At 37.1% G+C, this 16960-nt stretch overlaps 1 protein-coding gene across 3 annotated transcripts in view; it reads left to right on the forward strand.

The window, feature by feature from the left end:
* ANKHD1 (ankyrin repeat and KH domain containing 1) overlaps window positions 1-16960 on the forward strand; it is a 136022-nt gene that overhangs the window by 104624 nt on the left and 14438 nt on the right. For all 3 annotated transcript variants that reach the window (XM_056124652.1, XM_056124653.1, XM_056124654.1), the window contains 10 exons: window positions 2285-2430; window positions 2583-2694; window positions 3256-3401; window positions 4165-4307; window positions 5440-5653; window positions 7595-7770; window positions 7979-8141; window positions 10411-10506; window positions 12399-12515; window positions 15580-15754. In XM_056124652.1, coding sequence (XP_055980627.1) covers window positions 2285-2430; window positions 2583-2694; window positions 3256-3401; window positions 4165-4307; window positions 5440-5653; window positions 7595-7770; window positions 7979-8141; window positions 10411-10506; window positions 12399-12515; window positions 15580-15754 — 1488 coding nt within the window. The remainder of the gene's footprint in view (window positions 1-2284; window positions 2431-2582; window positions 2695-3255; window positions 3402-4164; window positions 4308-5439; window positions 5654-7594; window positions 7771-7978; window positions 8142-10410; window positions 10507-12398; window positions 12516-15579; window positions 15755-16960) is intronic.

Raw genomic sequence — 16960 nt, forward strand, 5'->3', positions numbered from 1 at the left:
ATTCTCTTACTTTTGATGGAATTCATAAAAATATTAAATAATTTCTAACATAATATTTTATAGATATTTATATGGGACTGAGTAAAACTACATAAAACATTTTAAGGATTTTCTTAAAATCTCAGTATAATTTATATACATATACTAACTGGGATTCTTAGATAATAAGATTTATTCCATATTGCCTACAAAATGAGCTTAAATTTCATAAAGATTATATAGAACACTGTGCTTAATTCAATTATCTTATTAGGATAGAACATAAATTTGAATTATAGTGACTTGTAGTAATCTGTCAGTTATTTTCAGAAAAATAGAGATAGGAAATTATTTCAAATTTTAAAAAATGTCACAATTCTAGTATAATTTTATTTTAATAAAAACTTTATTCCACATGTACCTTTTAAATCTTTGCTACTTTCCAGTTTTATCTTTTTATATGTGGTTGGTATTAATGAAAGTTACTTGTATAGAATGTTCCTGATCAGCATGCAAGAAAGAAAATCAGTTTCTATGATAATATACAAAAATGCACAGTGATAGCTGTATTGGCATGTTTTTTGGTGATAGAGCTGCTGAATACACAAAAAGATGTTTTAAGACCCCACTGTAAAGAAATATAACATCAGATTCTTGCTCAATATTCAAAATTATTTTAAAATGTAAATAACTAATAATGAGACATTATGAATAAACAAAATGAATCATAGGAAAGTAGCTCTTCACTTAGGCATATGTTAATAATTATGATTCTACTGTTAATGTCTCGCTATCATAAAGGGTACTATATATCAATTTGTATATTTTAAAGCTGTTTTCCAAACTTTGCTATTTTGAGGAGGTATAACCAACTATGGTCTTTCAGTTCCTTGAATGACAATAATTTGAAAGCTGTTTCCATTTTGCACATTTTTTATAGGTGAAACATAAAAAGTCATTTCTCTTTGTAAATGGATAACTAATGTATAATTATGTGGTGACAACCTTCAAAAATTCATATTGACAAGACAATTATATATTGGTGGGGAAAGGGAATGTCTTAAAATTTGTTAAGTTATTTAAGTAAGTATTATGCAGAGGGGCTGGAGAGATAGTACAGGGGTTACGGTGCTTGCCTTGCATGCAGCTGACCCTGGTTCCATCCCCAGAGACAAATACAGTCTCCTGAATGCTGCTAGCAGTGACTCCTGAGCATAGCTAGGTGTGGCCTGATAACAAAAGCAGGTAGTACTATTCAAAACTTAGTCATTCACACTTAATAAACAAATTAATATTGGAACCCAGAAAATTCTTGAGAGAAAATTTTTCCAGTATTTCAAATGCTTTTATTTTCCATTAAGACCTGTGTGTTTTTATTGAGTTTTAACCTACTAATAGAAGATTATTGCTATCATTGAGGCTTTGTAGTCTTTTTTTTATGTTGCTGATTTAATTTTTTTCTGGATGTTTTTATTCTTAAGAATAGTACTTTATTTATCAATACAGCGATAAATCATACTGAAAATCTTACAGATATCTGATACTCTGTTGAACACTTACCATGTATCAAATACTTCAATTCTTTATATATATATATACACATTATTTTATGGGAAGACAATATTCATCTAAAAATAGGTCTTATTTCCCTCCTATGTCTCTTACAAATATAGAGATGTGAAATTATAGTTTTAGTTAAATCAGTTTTCAAATGCCAGGTTTTTTGTGATTCCAAATAAATTCCCAGTATTCATTTTAAAAAGTTAGATGTTCAGATAATTCATTTTAGCGGATAGAGATTTTCAGACTAAATGAACTTTTAAATATACACTTTCCTCTGTGTGAGAAATACTCTAACTTGTTCTCCTCCCTCTTTTTCTCCCTGATTGGCCCTCTGGATATTTTGGTCTCGTTTTATAAACTAATATAAAATTTTTAAAAATTACATGTGATTTTCTTCCTATCAAAATACTTATTTGCTGTATTCTGCATTTAGTGAAAGGTATAATGCAAAGTATTTAACCTATATTAAGTGATCTTTTCTACAACTTTACAAAGCACATGTTATTATCCCCATTTTACATAGAAGGAAATCTGAGACTTTAAAGTTTAAAATCCTTGCCTAAGACCAGTAAGTCTCTGGTAGAACTGAGATTGAGGTATAGGTCCATCTGACTCCAGAGCTTATGACTTACCTACTACATTATATTACTGCTTATAGAAATTTATGTTTTCTGTGTTTATTTGTACTCAGATAACTTAACACTTTTTAGTAGCATTCAGCAATATGAATAATGTTTTTCAGCTGTGAGTAGCAGAGCGCCCACTGGTTCAAACAGTTCCTCTCAGACCACAGAATGTCTTACGCCTGAACCATGTTTGCAGTCTCCAAGCAATGTGGCTTCCCAGTCCATGCCCCCTGTCTATCCTTCAGTCGACATTGATGCACATGTGAGTAGATGGCTTTAATAAAACTTGTTTTGCATTCTGATTTTGTTTGGAAAGGAAAAAATTACTGCACATTTCATTGTGGAAATAATGTTCTTTAATTGGTAACTATTAATAAACTCCTAAAACATCTTACTTTGTTTTCCTTTTACTAGACTGAGAGCAATCATGACACAGCATTAACACTAGCTTGTGCAGGTGGTCATGAAGAACTTGTATCTGTTCTCATTGCAAGAGATGCAAAAATTGAACATAGAGATAAAAAAGGTAAGACATTTCAGTTATAAATTCTGTAAGTAGTTGCTTGAGTGAACATTTTTTTTTTTGACTATTGATATATTAGAATATGGGGCCAGAGCAATAGTACAGTGGGTAGGGTGTTTGCCTTATAAGTGGCAAATTTGTGTTTCATCCCCCAAATCTCATATGGTACTCCAAGCACCAGTAGGAGTGATTGCTGAGTGCAGAGCCAGGAGTAACCCCTGATCATTGCTGGGTTTGGAGGGAGAAAAATAATAAATAAAAATTATGCTTTACTTAGCATTTCCGTTTTATTAGGTTATTATGGGCATTTGTTATAAAAGATGGTGATTTAGAGGAGTCAGGGTGTGACTCTATCTTACATGTGTACAACCTTGGGTTGCATCCTTAGAACCTGATGCCACCCCCGCCCTAGTAGGAACGACAAAAAGAGAGGGGTTAGGAACAGTCTTATATGAACTAGTTATAAATACCTACCTGGAAAACTTTTCTGCTAAAACAGTAGTGAATTGGAAAGAGTTAATAAATAAGGAAATTTGTTTGAGATTTTTTTATTTTCTGATTTAGGTTTTACACCACTGATCCTGGCAGCAACAGCAGGGCATGTTGGAGTTGTTGAGATCCTTTTGGATAAAGGTGGAGATATAGAAGCACAATCTGAACGAACTAAGGATACTCCACTTTCACTGGCATGTTCTGGTGGACGTCAGGAGGTGTGTTAATATTTTAACTTTGTAAATATTTTGCTTGTATTTTAAATATGTGTGCACTGTATGTTATAAAAGCTTGTGTTCAATGTTCCTTATACTATGTTTTATGGAAATAGAACCCCTATCTAATAATCTTAGATCTATTATCAATATCCACTGGTTTGTCTTTTGTCTTTTTTTATCAATTTTATGTCTATATATTGCATACTTATTTGCTCTCAACCAATACTTGTCTTTTTCCTTCTGATTTAATCCACTTCACATAATTCCCTTGCTCTTTCATTTTAAGAATATCAAAATGTAGTTCTTCTTATATATATAACTGAATAATATTTTGTAGTATTACATCTTCTTTATCTAATCCTCTGTTGACAGGCACTTCAGTTGCTTCCATATTTAACCTGTTGCAAATTACACTGCAATCACTCAACAGTTAATGACTTGAAAGATTAACATCTTAATTCAACTTAATTGAATCTCAAGGCCTTGGATTCTTCGATATAAAATTTAATTAATTTTCTAATTCTGATATATGGATATTTCATGCCTAATTAATGATATATATACATATACATATCATTGGTATGTGTGTGTGCTGTTTCCAAGACAAGGGATTCATATGTAATAGGAATTGTATTCTTCCACTGAACTTCATCCCTGGATGAAATTTTAGATATTTAGAGAACGAAACTTTTAGGTTGTACTTTTATTATAAATTGAGTCCTTGGTGTAAACTGGATTTCTCTGTTCATACATTACCTTGTAGGTGGTAGACTTGCTGCTGGCACGAGGTGCAAATAAAGAGCACAGGAATGTATCGGATTATACACCGCTGAGTCTAGCTGCATCTGGAGGATATGTAAATATCATTAAGATTCTGCTTAATGCTGGGGCAGAAATTAATTCAAGGTATCTATCACCCATTCATTTTCAGTAGTTAAGTTTTTACCATGGAATAAAATGTCTTTCTTTAAATATTTGGACAGATTCCATTTCTAAATTTGCAAAACCAAATATTCCTGTTTTGTGCTTTTTAAAAAAATGACAGGAGGGGCTGGAATGATAGTACAGCGGGTAGGACTTTTGCCTTGCACGGACTGACCCCAGTTCAATCCCCAGCACTCCATATAGCCCCCTGAACACCAACAGAATTGACTCCTGAGTGCAGAGCCAGGAGTAATTCCTGAGCATTACACTGGGTGTGACCCAAAAAGGAAAAATAAAATGACAGGAGCCCAGAGCCCAGCTAGTAGGGAGTTTGCTTTGTATGCAGCCGACCCAGGTTTGATCCTTGCATCCATTATGATCCCTCGAGCACCAACAGTAGTGATCCTTGAGTGCAGAGCCAGGAAGAAGCCCTGAACATTGCCGACTATGGCCCTCAAACCAAAAAAAATACTTTTTTTTTTAATGACAGCTTGGACCAGAGGGTACAGTAGGTAAGACGTTTGCCTTACACCTGGCTTACCTGGGTTTGATCTCAAGCACCACACATGGTCCCCCATGTCCTGTCAGTGCTCCCTAACACAGAGCCAGGAGTAAACCTCGAGCACCACCAGGTATGACCCAAAATCCAAAAAAACAAAACAAAATTACAGGTTATTTCTGCTAAGGTGGCTGTATTTAAAGAGTCATTATCATGGGATGCATTTTTATTGTGTATAGTTAGAAATGTATAGCCTTTAAATAGAGTTCTGATCGTGGTTTAACCTAGTTTTAATAGTTAACCTTAAAAAATCTATTAATTGACTTTTATTCTTTGTACTGAAAAGTTTTCCTTTTTTCTGATTTTGGGTCACACCCAACAGTGCTGAGGGGGTACCCCTGGCTATTTACTGGGTGTTTTCCCATGCATTGTTCAGAGTACCAGGTAGTTCTGGGGATTGAATCCAGAACTCCTGTGTACAAAGCTTGCACTCAACATGTTGAGCTTTCCCTCTGCCCAGCATTTTTATATTTTTAATGATCATGTTTAGTTGTTTATTTTTTTTTAATAGGCAGCATACCATTTTTAACTTTCTAAGTACATTTACACCCTTAGGACTGGGAGCAAACTAGGTATTTCTCCCCTGATGTTGGCCGCAATGAATGGACACGTTCCTGCAGTGAAACTGCTGCTTGATATGGGTTCAGACATAAACGCTCAAATAGAGACCAACCGGAACACAGCTCTCACCTTGGCTTGTTTCCAAGGCCGTGCAGAAGTAGTGAGTTTGCTTCTGGACCGGAAAGCTAACGTCGAGCACAGAGCAAAGGTAAGCATTTAATGACTCTTAAACTACTTTAGGTTATAGCACAGCGGGTAGGGCATTTGCCTTGCACACGGCTGACCTGGTTCGATTCCCAGCATCCCATATGGTCCCCCGAGCATCGCCCAGAGTCATTCCTGATTGTAGAGCCAGGAACAACCCCTGTGTGTGGCCAGGTGTAACCCAAAAAGCAAGAAAAAAAATAAAATAAAAATAAACTACCTTACATGTATTTCTAGTAGAAATAGCATGGCATTTTAGAACTAGAGAGATAGTATAGCGCATAAGGCACTTGCCTTGCACACAGCCAACCCCAGTTTGATTCCCCAGCATCCCATATGGTTCCCCCATGCACCTCCAGGAGTAATTCCTGATTGGAGAGCCAGGAGTAACCCTTGACCATAGCTGGTTGTGACCCACAAACATAAAGAAATAGCATGTCATTTCAACTTGAGTGTATTTAAAGTTTTGGGTTTTTTAAAAAATAGATGCCCTGGTGGAAGAGGATAGGACAGGGAAAAGAAAATAAAAATAGATGCCCAGGGCAAGATTGAGAAATTGTGCTGTGCATAATATTATTATGTGCATAATATCATGATACTTAATAAAGGCCCTACTGTTTATTTTTCTTCATTTCAGATTTGTGTGTTTGTGTGGTCAGGGAGTCGGGGACCCATGCCAGGGGCTCCACATGTGAGGCATGTGTCTGTTCATTTCACTACATCCCTGACCTTAGATTTTTTTTCAGGGGTGAGAAAGGGGAGTGGTACACCGTACCTGACCCTCTTCTGGGAAACTCAGGCCTCCCACATGCAAAGCATATGTACCACCCTCTTCATTGTCTCTTTTGTCCTGATCCTCGTTCTTTTTTTTTTTTTTTAATTTTCTTTTTTTTAACTTTCTGGGCCACACTGAAACAGACCAACAAACAAACCAAAAAAACCCAAGTAAATATGTTTTGCAAAAATGTAAGATGCATGCAATTTATGAAATGCTGTTTTATTTACTTAATTTTGGGTTTGTAACACACCCCTTACTTGGTTAGGGCTTCATTTGGACTCTGTGCTCAGGAACTACTCCTGTCATATATGGGATTGAACTCAGGTCTGCGAGGTGCAAGGCAAGCACCCTACCCACTGTGCTATATCTCCAATCCCAGTATGAAATGATATTTTAATCGATTTTCCCAAGTAATTAAGAGTGAAAGAATTTATTCTGAGTGTTTTGGGAGTTGTGTTCTCAAACTATATTCTATATGCAGTTTTTCCATTGAATTTCTTTATTTCTTCGGGGGATTTTGGGCAGGGAGACCATGTATGGTGGCGGGTATTGAGCCCAAGTCAGTCTTGTAAAAAGCTATGTCTACCCTCTATACCATGACTCTGGCCCTTGAATTTATTTCCTAACTTTATTTCTATTTATTTTTTAATGTTTTTCATTGTAAGAAGTTATCTTGTGTAAATATACAACAGTATAGAACATGAAGGGAAAAATGGATTGTGTGGTAGTATGTTAAATGAATTAACTCTCTTATATCTAACTGGAGTGATAGCACATCAGGTAGGGTGTTTGCCTTGCATGCGCCCAACCCAGGTTTGATTCCTTCGTCCCTCTCAGAGAGCCCAGCAAGCTACCGAGAGTATCTTGCCCGCATGGCAAAGCCTGGCAAGCTCCCTGTGGTGTATTCGATACACCATAAACAGTAACAAGTCTCACAATGGAGACGTTACTGGTGCCCGCTCGAGCAAATCGATGAACAACAGGAGGACAGTGGACAGTGTAGTGCTCCATCTAACTAAACCTGACCATTTTGTTTTCTGTTTATTAAATTTTAAATTGTGGATATTCCTTAGATCTTTCATGAGAGAAAAATCAGAATGCAATCAAGTGTTTTAGAGACTTTTTTTATGAAATTAATTTATTTGCATCATTTTTCGGTTTAAACAGACTGGTCTTACCCCCTTGATGGAAGCTGCTTCTGGGGGCTATGCAGAAGTTGGAAGAGTTCTCCTTGACAAAGGAGCAGACGTCAATGCTCCCCCTGTGCCTTCCTCAAGAGACACTGCTTTAACAATAGCAGCAGACAAAGGTCACTACAAATTTTGTGAGCTCCTTATTAACAGGTAGGTACATTTCATATTTATAACTTACTATGATCCTTTTCTCTTGTAAGAAATTACTTAAATTTTTTTTAAGTGGCATTTATATTAAATTGTTTTTGATATTGTTTTTGATAATAGGGTATTTGCATGCGAGTTTATAAAAGATGAGAGAAAAATTGAAAAGGTCAACATCTTCTCATTGGAAACTGTTAATATTTGATTTTTATAGGGGTGCTCATATTGATGTTCGTAATAAGAAGGGAAACACACCGCTTTGGTTGGCGTCCAATGGTGGTCATTTTGATGTGGTGCAATTGCTCGTGCAAGCAGGTGCTGATGTGGATGCAGCAGATAATCGGAAAATCACACCTCTAATGTCAGCATTTCGCAAGGTACTTAATGTGTGTGGTGGGGTAACATTTAGTAATTTAAAATTGATTCTGTGTTGAAACTCTGTGAAAAAGAGAAATTAACTGTTCTCAAAGATCAATTTGTGTGCCTCTCCCCCCAAAAAAAAACTCCCAGAAATACTCCAAGTGATCAACTTTATTGTAACATGACTTGGAATCTTAATTGGTTTTGTTACATTGTCCGTTGTGCATGAGATTTAAGGACAGATGGTTTTTGTAGATGAACAAAAACCTCTCCTCTACCTAAGGAAAAACAAAAATGAATAGATTCTTTCATAGTGACCAGACAAGAGACCTTGTCCAGAGATAGTATAGAGGGTGAGGCACTTGCCTTGCAAACATCTGACCCAGTTCAATTTCCAGCAATCCATATAGTCCCCAAGACCACCAGGAGTGATACCTGAGCTCAGAACTGAGCCCCTGAACTGGTGGGGTTCAGGGTACCATGTCGGTATTGAACCCGGGTCAGCTGCATGCAGATGTCATAGCCACTGTATTACAACTTTGGCTCTGTGATTGTCTTTTTCACCACTAGTTATACTCAATTTAGCACAATGCTTATCACCATACTAAGTATTCACAAATAGCTATGAATAGCTTTGTGTATAAGTGTTTGGCAGGCTTAATTCTTTCTATAATGTTTTTCCTTTCTCTTAATTGAAATGTAATTTACATGCAGTGGAATGCACAAAGGTAAGGTATGTAGTATAGTGTATCACTGTAGCACTGTTCACGTTGTTCATTGATTTGCTCAAGTGGGCCCAGTAACGTCTCCATTGTGAGACTTGTTACTGTGTTTGGCCTATTGAATACGTCATAGGTAGCTTGCCAGGCTTTGCCGTGCGGGCGAGATAACTCTCGGTAGCTTGCAGGGCTCTCCGCGAGGGGCGGAGGAATTGAACCCGGCTTGGCCGGCCGGCTGCGCACAAGGCAAACGCCCTACCACAGTGCTATCGCTTGAGCCTGAAGTATAGAGAATTCTGGTAAATACATATATGTGTGTAACCTACACGCCATAAAAGGTATAACACACTTCCATAACAATAGATTCCATCTTGTTTATTTCAGTTTCTTATCCCAGAGGCAAACACTTTTCTGATTTTCATCACCTTCAAACTGATTCTTTTTATTTGGGAGGAGGGGGCCTTCTCAAGACTGCTCAGGATACCCAAAGGCCCCTCCCAGTTCTAGTGGTTCAGTGCTAGAGCCTGAGTATACAATGTCACCAAGGGCCTGTGGTGTGGGGGATTATCCCGACCACTCTTAGGGATATGGGAGGGGCTTCCAAGGCTGTGCACATTAATGCTTGGGAGCCTATGTAGTGTCAGGGACTGAACCAAGGTGGACCACATACAAGGCAAGTACCTTAACCATTGTAGCATCTTTCTGGCCCCCAGTTTAATGGTTTTTTTTAATTGACCCCTTAAGATTAATTTTTGAGAACATTTTAGAACTTAATAGAAAGGAAAACTGCAAATTTGAGTATTCTAAAATAGATGTATCTAGAATTTAGTGCAGATTATTCAGTCATTACAATGGTATTTAGGAAGTATTACCTGTATTCAAGTCATAGGATTCAGATTAGCATGAGAGTCCACCTTTTTTAACTTATTAAGGTAGTTAAAATATTGCTTTGGAAAAAAGATCATTCTTTGTTTTAGGATTAATATCTCTTTTTATATGGAGATTCATTTCATACCATCATTTTCTTTAAGTAGATTTATCTCAGGAAATGCTTTTTTGTTGTTGGTTTTGGTCATACCCGGCAATGCTCAGGACTTACTCCTGGTCTGCACTCAAGAATTGTTCCTGGAAATACTCCGGAACTGTATGAGATGCCAGGAATCGAACTTGGGTCTTCTGCAAGGCAAACACTCTACTCACTGTATTATTGCTCCAACCCCAGGAAATACTTTTTTTTTCCCTTTCTGTGAACATCACTCTCAGAGCCTCACATATGCGGTGCATATGTTCTTTCCAGGCCCTTGGGAGATGCTATTTTCTACCAAAGCTTTTCTGTTTTTCAGTTGGAAGTTGGCATATTAAATTTAAAAGAAATATATTTTGTTCCTTCATATATTGCTGAGTATGTTGCACTTATCTTTTTCTTTTTATGAACTTAACAGCTATTGTTTTGATCATAATTTGAATTTTGGTTATTAAGCAATATAGAAGTATTTCTATGCCTTTTAGATATAAGGACAAAATTTTATAAGAATCTTTTGTGTAATTTTTGTCCTATTCCTTACAGGGTCATGTAAAAGTTGTTCAGTATTTGGTGAAAGAAGTCAATCAGTTCCCGTCTGACATAGAATGCATGAGATACATTGCAACAATTACAGATAAGGTATGTTTATTAAACTATATTGAAACTCATTTTTGTTCATATGCCAATGTGTGACGTTAGCAACCTGTTCTTTTTATTCTTTCATAGGACCAATGAGCTAATATTTCTGTTTTTCAGTTTCTCCATCTGCAAATTGAGAATGATTGTAATACTTTTGATAAGTTAATTTCAGATCTTTCCTAATACAGAACATAAATTACAGTGACTGAAGCAAAGTATATTACTAAGTCATTAGCACAATTACAAAGTTTTCTACAAACACATTAACTTAACAAATGGTATTTTTTTAAAAAATTTATTTATTGAATCACTGTGCGAAAAGTTACAAAGTTTTCAGGTTTAGGTCTCGGTCATGCAAATATCAATCACATTTCCCTTTACCAATACTTATTTTTCACCACGAAGAACCCCAATAAACCCCCCCCCATGCCTGTGGGGCAGATGAATTCTAGTTAACACTCTATCTACTTTGACTAGCTTCATTGTTTCGATAAAAGTTGCACCATTATTATTTAGACTTTACCCCCCCCATCAGACATGCTGAAAAAGCATTGTGAAATGATTTGCTTTCTACAGCTGAGTTCAAGAATTAAATGATGTCCCGCGGCCGCTATTGGGGCCGCATGGTTTTGGATTTCTACTATTTTACTTATTAACCCTGGAAGTATTTCTACTGAGAGTCAGATAATTAAGAGATTGGTTTCTGTGCTCTGGAGTCATGGTCGTGCCGGAGCAACCGCTCGTGGGGGGCAACTGGTGACCTCGGTAGAAACAAATGGTATTTTGATGTCAGTCCAACAGATGATTGACAGGTGATTAGACAAAGGATAACCTTTTTTTAATTCTTTCATCCTTCACTTCCCTTTATCGTTGATTGTTGTTGCTGACAATGTTATTATTGCAGTAACCAGGATATGCACACATGCCTGACTGTGTTGCTCGCACAGTTTTAGTTATGGTGCTCACCAGAGTTCACATAACAAGTTTTATTGTTTATACTCTCAGCCACAGTGCTCATCAAGGCTTAATCTTGATCCTTGATACTTTAGTTGTTAATCTTGGACACATGTTCACTAGGGTTCATACTCAGTCAAGGCATATAGTTCATGGTTGTGGCTTTCCAGGGATTGAAGTGTCCACGTATTCTTGACAGGAGTTGCACTACTTAACCTTAATGTTTTGCACATCTTTTAAATTTTGGTTCTCATTAGGGGTCTCACTCCTTTTTGTAGTGCTTGCACACATCTGACTTTGCTACAGCTAGAAATTGCAGTTGTAGGGATTGTAGACAACAGACTTCCAGGTAGTGATGGGCTCATGTGGGACAATAGGAATTCGAACTCGTGATCATAATCTTTGTGGGGTGTACACACCCAGTGGGGCTCAGGGAACTATATGTGGAGCTGAGAATTGAACATGGGTCAGCTGTGTGCAAGGCAAGCACCCTGTTTACTGTACTCTCTCCAGTCCCCTCATGACCATAATTTACACAGCGTGCACTCAGAGCCAATATTCTAACCACTGATTATTCCTCTCAGCCCTCAATTGATAGCTAAATTTGCCTACTAGCTCAAGGCTTTATGTTCTATTTTGGAGTCTGGGGGAGTCTCCAATCAGTGTTCAATGCCCTGTGGCCACTGCTGACGATATTTGCCAAATGGACTGGACAGTTCATTGTTCAGGCACAATGATGCAGTGTTCCTCAGACCCAGAAGTGCTCAGGTGCCTCCAGGGTTGCACCCACTGGTGTTCATAAGTGCTTTCTGGTGTCAGTGTTCAAACTAAGCTATCTCCTGGCCACAGAGATTTTTGTTCCTTTTGGGTTTGGGGGATTGGGGCTATTTATTTATGTTGAGTGTTCCTATATTGATAAATTTCCTTTTCTACTTTAGGAGCTATTGAAAAAATGTCATCAGTGTGTTGAAACAATTGTGAAGGCCAAAGACCAACAGGCTGCAGAAGCAAATAAGAATGCAAGTATTCTTTTAAAGGAACTTGATCTTGAAAAGGTCAGTGTAAAAGACAATTTTCTAATTAAAAATTGTTAAATTTGCCAGAACAAAATTGATTACCTGTATAAAAAATAATCTTAATAAAGGCCCCTACATTTCACAGGCTTGGTAATAGCTATTAACAGTGATAGAAGAGTAACAAAAGAAAATAATTTCTTACTCTGACTGGGCATTCTGCTTAAAGAAGTTCAACCTAAGATAGACAAGTGGTTAAAGATGTGAATTGTAGGGTACAGGTGGATAGTTTAAAGGGCTGGAACACATTCTTTGCTTGCAGGAGTCCCCGGTTTAATCCTTGGTGCAGGGCCAGAGCGATAGTACAGCAGGTAGGGCGTTTGCCCTTCACGCGGCTGATCCAGATTCGATCCCTGGCATTCATATGGTCCCCTGAGCACCACCAGGAGTAGTTCCTACAAATGTATAAGGACTTGCATTATTGCATTGCATAGAAGGAGGATATTATAAACCTGAAAACTTTATCATTAGAGAATTAAATTTAATACCTGCATGACAAACTTAAATTTCATTAACACCAGAAAAAAAATGTTAATATTTGTTTCAAAAGAAACATTGAAGTTAAATTACCTTTCAAGTTTTTCTATATCTATAATACTAATTTATTTTTACTTCAGAAGAACATGATCAGTGTTTCCCTAGTTTGCTCTTATGCCATCAGAGTAAAATTATTTTTATTAGAATATGGAATCTCTTAGTACTCAGCCCCTTTCTCACTTACATAGAGGGTTAGCAAAATTTTTAATGAAAGCCCAGATAGCAAATATACCATGTAAAAGAAACTTGTGGGTTTTTTTTTAACCATTTATTAAAAATCACTCGTAACTTTATGGTGAAACAAACCCTGAGTGGATTTGTCACTTAGACCAGTTTGTGACCAGTTTTTATTAAAGATAAATTTTGCCTCAGAATGGTAAATTATAATTTTGAGTGAAATCCCTTGCTTAATTATCAGAACTGTACTTAATGAAGCATTTTTCTTTTTCTGAGTTTGTTTGGATGAATTTCTGTAGTATAATGTGTTTTCTCTTTGTTTCAAACTATACTAAAATGGTATTTCTAGTACTGAACAAAGCAAAACTTCAAAGTGATCAGAATTATTAATATGACTTAAGTAGAAAAGAAGTTCTATAATAGCCTCTTATAAATATTATTTTCCACTTCTACCTGTTGGTGTTGTTAATATAATAGGGAGATAATGCACATGCTTGGTGCGATGCACACATCTAGTTGTGGTGCTTTTTTTAAGTTGTGCTTGCACACATTTTGGTTACATGTTTACTAGGCTTGCACTCCTGGCCTCTTGCTTGCACATTTTTTTTTAAGTTGTGCTTGCCAGGCCACATCATTAGTTAAGGTGCTTGCATACATTCTGATTTTGCTGGTGTGTGGTGCCAAGGATCTCAAATGGCCGACCTGCTAGGATTACTCTCAGCACATACAGCAGCACCAGAAATCAGACAGTCTCACAAGATTACAAGATAATCTCATTAGTTACTGGGCCATCTTTGGCTCTCTCACATCAATAGTTCTGTTTGTTTTTGTTTTTGTGCCACATCCAGCAATGCTCAGGGGCTACTTCTGGCTCTGCTCTCAGAAATTACTCCTAACAGTGTTCGGGGCACCGTAGAGGGTGCCAGGGATTGAACTGGGATCAGCCTTGTGCAAAGCAAATGCCCTACTCACTGCTGTTGCTCTGGTCCCCTTTCATCATTGTTCTTATGGTGAAATTCTTATTTTTATAAAAAGATGTGATAACATTTTAACCAATAAACAAGACACATAAAATGTATTTTAAATTGCTTTTATGAGATTTATTTTACATTCCAAGTATATCTTATTTTAATTTTATTTCTATAAGGTTGTTCTCGATAATTTATTACATTCAATATTCCAGTACCAATCCTACCACCATTCCACCTTCCTGCCATCACTGTTTTGGATTTTCCCAGCCACCACGCAATCCCCATTGGGATAGCAGGCTGAATAATTTATTTTGTATTGCTTGTTATCAGTAATTATCTAAGAATGATTTTAAAAGATTTCCTTAGAAGAAAGTGTGTGAAGATTATTTCATCTCACCCTGGAGCCATTGAGCCTTTGCATAAGAGATCTCTGTTGTTACAGGTTGAGCCTTGTGTGCTAATATTTTTTAATTGAGATTGGTTGCCTTCTACCTTACATCCTATCCAATGTGTGCTACTTCTGGTACATCAGTGGTGAGATGCTCCAACAATTCTAAAATTTTAAATAAAGTGATACAGTTGGAGTTAAATTTTTAACTGGGTGGTCACTTTGGGGTCTGAGGCATCTGTAACTTGTTGATCTCTGGTATTTCATCTTTCTTTCAGAGTATACAGAGTTAACAGTTCAGTGACTTTAAGAGGTTTTTTGTTTGTCTGTTTTTGGGTGTTTTGTTTGCTTGTTTTGGGGGGTCAAACCCTATGGTGCTCAGGATTGCTTCTAACTCTGTAATTAGCATACCAGGCAGTGCCAGGCATTGAACTCAGTACTTCCACAGCATTGAACTCAAGATTCTCTCCTACTCTTTCTTAATGATTTCTTTGCAGCACAAAAACTTAACTTTGATCATCTCTTGGTAGTGTTTTTTCTTGCTTTGCTTTGATGACTAGTATTGAGACTGATAACCACATGGCCAGGTGTGGCCCCGTGCTAATCTATAGCATTGCAGGGTCAAACCAGCACAATACCACAATCCTCAGGCCCTACTATTGAATCCCCTACCCTGTTAGCTGGGAATTTCAGGGAAGACCCCCAGTATCTACAGTACCTCTTGCAGGAACCTTCCTTCCAGTAATTTAAGGACCAGAGCAATAACTCAAAATTCTGGAGCACCTGCTTTGTATGCGGGAGACCCCTGACATCTTTTGGTCCCCAGAATACTTCTAGGAGCAACCCCTTGCACAGAGCCTGAAGTGTGAAGTGTGGCCCAGAAGACAAAAGATAATAATTTTAATATTTTAAATACTCATTTGGGGGGAAATTAATGCATTTTGGTAAAAGTTTATGCTGCCTTTCTTTGCAGTCAAGAGAGGAGAGTAGAAAACAGGCTCTTGCAGCTAAGAGAGAGAAAAGAAAAGAAAAGAGAAAAAAGAAAAAAGAGGAACAGAAAAGAAAGCAGGAAGAAGATGAGGAAAACAAACCTAAGGAGAATTCAGAACTTCCAGAGGATGAAGATGAGGAAGAGAATGATGAAGATGGTATGATTACCCATCTGAATCAGTGATAATATTCTCCTGTTTATCAACTTCATCTTGTTTTTTTTCTCTAGTTATTTTTAGTTAAATATTCCATTGCTTTAATGTGAAACTGACTATTGACTTTTATAGTAAACTTTTCTAAATATTTTACTTTAGGAGCTGAAACACTAGTACAGTGGGTGGGGCACTTGTCTGGACCCAGGTTATGATCCCTGGTGTCCCATGTGGTCCCCTGAGCCCTGCCAGGAGTCATCCCTGAACACAGAGCAGGTGTGACCCAAAAACCAGAAAGGGAAAAAAAAAATGTTAACATAATTCATATGGTAATACAGAAAAAAAATAAAAAGAGAAAAAGTAGACAAATATTTGAAGTTCATTCTGTATATAGTAAGAGATTTGCTAGTTATTTACGAAGTTATTCCCTTTTCCCCCAGTTGGGAAGTAGGAAAGGGGCATTTTCTCATTAAACTGTACAAAACTCTTCTTTACTCTCAAAGAGCTGTTTGTTGTATAGTGTGGCTGTGCTCATTGTAAACAAATGATTTTGCTGTATTTAAATATTAAATCTATTGGAAATAAAGAAAATGAGAACTGGTATTCAGTAGGAAACATGACAGGGAGGGGGCAACGTCTATGGTGGAGGGAGCATTCAACTGGGAGGATGTGGTGGTGCTGAAAGGTGGTAAAGTGTTATGTAAGAAACCCTATCAATAACTGTAAGTCACAGTGCAAAACTTATATTTAAAAAAATAAAAGAGCCTCTTGCCAAAGCAGAGTGGTGGGTGGGGAGACAAATGGGTCTTGGGGAGCATTTGTGGAGGGAAGTGGACACTGGTTAAGGTATCATTGTTGAAACAGTATTTGCATGAATCCCAGTCATAAATAACTTTATAATTTCATGGTGACTAAAAAAAAATGAAAAAGGATGCTTCCTAGGAAGTCAAGCACTTAGTAATTCTCTCATTTGTAGTTTATAATAAACAACTTTTCCTGCCACAAACCAATAAAAAAAAATTGAATTCAAACTATACTGTGAGTTTTAGTTCATAAGACTAACATTTTGGATCTTTAGGATGTTTATGGTGGATGGGACAAAAGAGAGAATACACAAGTTAAAGACACTTGCCCTGGCATGCCACTGATCCCCTGGTTCAATAACATTTGTGTGTGGTCCTCTGAGCACTGCTGGATATGATCCAAAAGCTC

This window comes from Sorex fumeus, unplaced genomic scaffold (genome assembly GCF_029834395.1).
Source record: "Sorex fumeus unplaced genomic scaffold, SorFum_2.1 ptg000051l, whole genome shotgun sequence".
Lineage (NCBI taxonomy): Eukaryota > Metazoa > Chordata > Mammalia > Eulipotyphla > Soricidae > Sorex > Sorex fumeus.